Here is a 3,433-nt window from a genome sequence, read left to right as displayed (position 1 = left end):
CATTGTACCTGTTGAGAATTTTGTAGACTGCTTCTTGGATGAAATAAATTAACATGTAGAAATTATGTGTATATGGATGACTAAAACAACAGATAAGGGTAGCATTACTTACAAATGATTTACTGGTTCCATGTCCGCTTCAAATGAAAAATTTAGTGTCTTTTTCACTTTTGCTGCACTTGCAGAAGTAACAGCAGGAGATAGTATTCTCTTCCGTTTGCATGATGAATGGACCTGAAATGAAAACAAATGGACAAGAGTAAGTGTTTGCAGAGGGCTTTTATTGATAAATTTAATGGTTTGGGCCTCAGAATGTTACTAACTTTGCTTCTTGAGGAGTGGAAGCACTCCTTGGCAGACAAGTGGTAATTGTTTATGTGACAGCCATATCCTGAACCATGGAAAGAGGTAATTAAATTACTTATTAAAAAACGCAGTTAATAAGCCTTGCAGTAAACCTCTCTATGTGTACCTCCTGTGTCAGATTTAAGAAGTCAATTGAGACGTGCTCTACATCACACACAAGCGGAGAGCTCATTTCCATTTGCTAATACATGACTAAGAATGATTAATTTTTCATAGCCTCACTTGATTGCACAGATTGAGAGGAGACTGTTATCACCTGAAAAAAGGGAGAAATAGAGGAGGCAAATAAGCAAATAATTTGAGTTAAAAATGGTATAATCAAAGTCATACACACCTTAGAATCACTCGTGAGGCAGAATGAGCCATTTGAACGTTTCAACAAACACATGCTTTGCCCAGAAAACAAACATTCTCCAATGTGAAGCACGCATCCTACATATTCATACCTCCATCCACAGGGTAGAAGTGATTCCTCTGAAAGGGACAACTTCTCATCAAAGCGTTTTCCTTCCCCAGAGAATCTGCACAGAAACTTTTCACAGAAACCCTACACCAAGGCTACCTGTATTCTAGTATAAGTTCTAACAATGTTGTATCACACCTCATGAGTTTTACACAAATCAGTGACGGAGCAGTCTGCATTTTGTTGCTGGCAATACATCCAGTAGACTTTTCGCAAAACTTGCACCACTTTTCCATTCTTCCTGTTTCCATGAGAAACGAGCGCGTGGCACTTGCAGCACTGTCCATTTCTCTGATAGGTACATCAATAAACACATTAGAAGCTGTGACTTGTGAGGGCTGGTTTACACTCGATTCATTTTCCTGAAAGGAAAACACATATACTGTAAAGGAAAAACAGAAAAGCTTGTATCTCGAAGACATGTACTGACCTTGTGTCTCTAAACGTCCATCAAACAGTTTAATGAAAGGAGCGCCTTAATACTCTCCACCATACCTAGAAAGAAATACACAATTACAAGAGTTCAAAAGATTCTAACGTAAATGGGTATTACAGACACACTTACCTTAAACAATGTTCATGACTGAGCTGGCATATAATTTTGATAAAGTAACTGCTTGAGTCACTACCAAGCCCAGTGAAAAATAGATGATGAAAATCTGATGGCAGATATATATTTTAGGAATTGCCTGTTAAGTTCAGGAACAAGAAGCCCATTAAAAATTTAGAGGAAAAACAAACCTTCGTGTACTTGCACCACTTTATCTGCAGCTCTCATGACATCACATATTTCTTGTAGAAAAACTTGTGAGGCTCTCTGGCTGCTCAAGCTTGTGACACTGCAAATCAGCCACAAATTTTGATGTATGCAACAGTAACTATGGTAAAGAGGAAAAAATTAGTGATGTGGGTAAGTACTCTAAGCACTTAAAAAAAAAATCATTGACTTTAAAACTACCAATGTGTAAACGTATACCTGAAGACAAGCACTCAGAGACCCACTTTTCTAAGTATTTGCAAGACCAACATATGGGATTGGTTGTGGCACTGTTTCCAAATCCGAACGCTGCAAAAGAAAAACATATATGAACAAGTTGACCCATAAGAAAAATTATTTCCTTTAGAATGAGTGACAGTCTCACCTGCGACATGATGCGCAGCCCATTATCTACTTGTCCACTCGCATACACACGCACTGCTGGAAATATTATAAACAAATGTTGAAACATAGGTAAGGGCAGCCTTCCATACAACATGAACGGTAAGGAAAATGTGTGAATGAGAATGGTTTCCAGGATATGCGACAATAGGTCTGATATTAATGGCAGAGCACCAAAAACAAAGTAGCATCAAGCACAGGAAAACATTTACCCAGTGAGAAATGAGTGTTCGAATCGACCTCGAATCGACGTCGACTGTTTGAGAGGTTATCGTTGGTCCTGGGACGAAGTTGTCGACGAAATTTCGATGTTACTCGAGAAGTGCCCTATGACACGGCTTAACTCAGCCAATGTGTCTTAAAGTGTTACAGAACGGTTCCCGGTACTAAATTGCAAGAAATTTCGCATGGTACAAGATCGATGTCGATTCGACGTCGATTTGAGACAGGGTCTTCCCCTGACTGTACTGTTAGCTCTCGCTGGTGACCCGCAACGCCGAAACAAGTATAGTCTGGAGACGTGTTCGTTCGAGCGCGGGAGGTGTCCATCACGGACTTCATCTCGTGCAGTTATTTTTGAACGTGATGGCGACGCGGGTGTCTACGGACTCCAACAGTCGCTATTGGACTTAGCTCAACCGTTGAAATCCGTCCCTTTAGTCCCCTTTCGATAAAGTATCGAAATAGTCGATGTCGAAAAAACGTCGATTTGCGGGACAAAATCCCGTCGATTCGACATTTGGAATCGACAATTTTTCGACCTGCCTAATCGACGTCGATTCGAGGTCGATTCGAACACTCATTTCTCACTGGGTTACTCTTTTAAATAAACAGTTGAGATGTGACGCAGTCTCAAATAAAAGCTGACATGACATATAAACAGCGTTTGGAATAAATGGGACACGTAAACAACATGAGAGCGGAGGTAAGGCGTGCAATGGGGTGTTTAAAAAAAAAATACCAGTCGCCGAGTTTTAGGTGCGTCTAGGTCGTCTGATTCCAACGCCGTCCCCCCCGTTGTCCTACGACATCGTTTACCCTCTGCGCAACGCATTTGAAACTTTCAGCCGCGTCAAGGGCCCCCACCTCCTCGCCCCTTCTCGCGCCACTGTAACGCCGCGGGTACTAGTGGGTTGAGCGATTAGCGAAGCCTATGACTCCGTCTGGTCGGAAAAAACTTTTTCTGTCTATCTGTCCGTCTGTGTGTGTGTCTGTCCGCAATATAACTCGAGAACGAATTGAGCGAGCGACCTGGGATTTTCAGGGTCGTTTCCTACCGAGGGGGAAATCACCTGCGAAATGGTTCGTACACCTTCCCCCGAAATGGACCGAAATAAAGGCGAAATAGAGGCGAAATAGAGTGAAATAAAGACGAAATAAACGCGAAATAGTCGGTGAAATAGTCGCGAAATACCCCTGAAATACTCCGAAATAGCGCGAAATAG

General features: G+C 41.7%; 1 protein-coding gene across 1 annotated transcript; it reads right to left on the bottom strand.

The window, feature by feature from the left end:
* Positions 1–478: 478 nt before the first annotated feature.
* Positions 479–1,992, bottom strand: LOC127751149 (ubiquitin carboxyl-terminal hydrolase 17-like protein B). Its single transcript, XM_052274258.1, has 6 exons — positions 1,806–1,992; positions 1,571–1,707; positions 1,395–1,488; positions 968–1,324; positions 701–887; positions 479–622 (listed from the first exon to the last, which is right to left on the bottom strand). The coding sequence occupies exons 4-6, from the start codon at positions 1,249–1,251 to the stop codon at positions 569–571; spliced, it is 525 nt and encodes a 174-aa protein (XP_052130218.1). The 5' UTR covers positions 1,252–1,324; positions 1,395–1,488; positions 1,571–1,707; positions 1,806–1,992; the 3' UTR covers positions 479–568.
* Positions 1,993–3,433: the final 1,441 nt, after the last annotated feature.

This window comes from Frankliniella occidentalis, unplaced genomic scaffold (genome assembly GCF_000697945.3).
Source record: "Frankliniella occidentalis isolate FOCC.00 unplaced genomic scaffold, Focc_3.1 Scaffold364, whole genome shotgun sequence".
In the NCBI taxonomy this organism is placed as follows: domain Eukaryota; kingdom Metazoa; phylum Arthropoda; class Insecta; order Thysanoptera; family Thripidae; genus Frankliniella; species Frankliniella occidentalis.
The sequence above is the reverse complement of the archived record's forward strand: the minus strand, read 5'-3'. Positions and strand labels throughout refer to the sequence as shown.

Excerpts from the sequence above, each read along its gene's own strand:
- LOC127751149 (XM_052274258.1), bottom strand. The coding sequence starts at position 1,251 with ATGTCTTCGAGATACAAGCTTTTCTGTTTTTCCTTTACAGTATATGTG. Across the intron at positions 888-967 it reads ATTTGTGTAAAACTCATGAG|ATTCTCTGGGGAAGGAAAAC; the intron begins GTGTGATACAAC and ends GTTTCTGTGCAG. Across the intron at positions 623-700 it reads GCCTCACGAGTGATTCTAAG|GTGATAACAGTCTCCTCTCA; the intron begins GTGTGTATGACT and ends CCCTTTTTTCAG.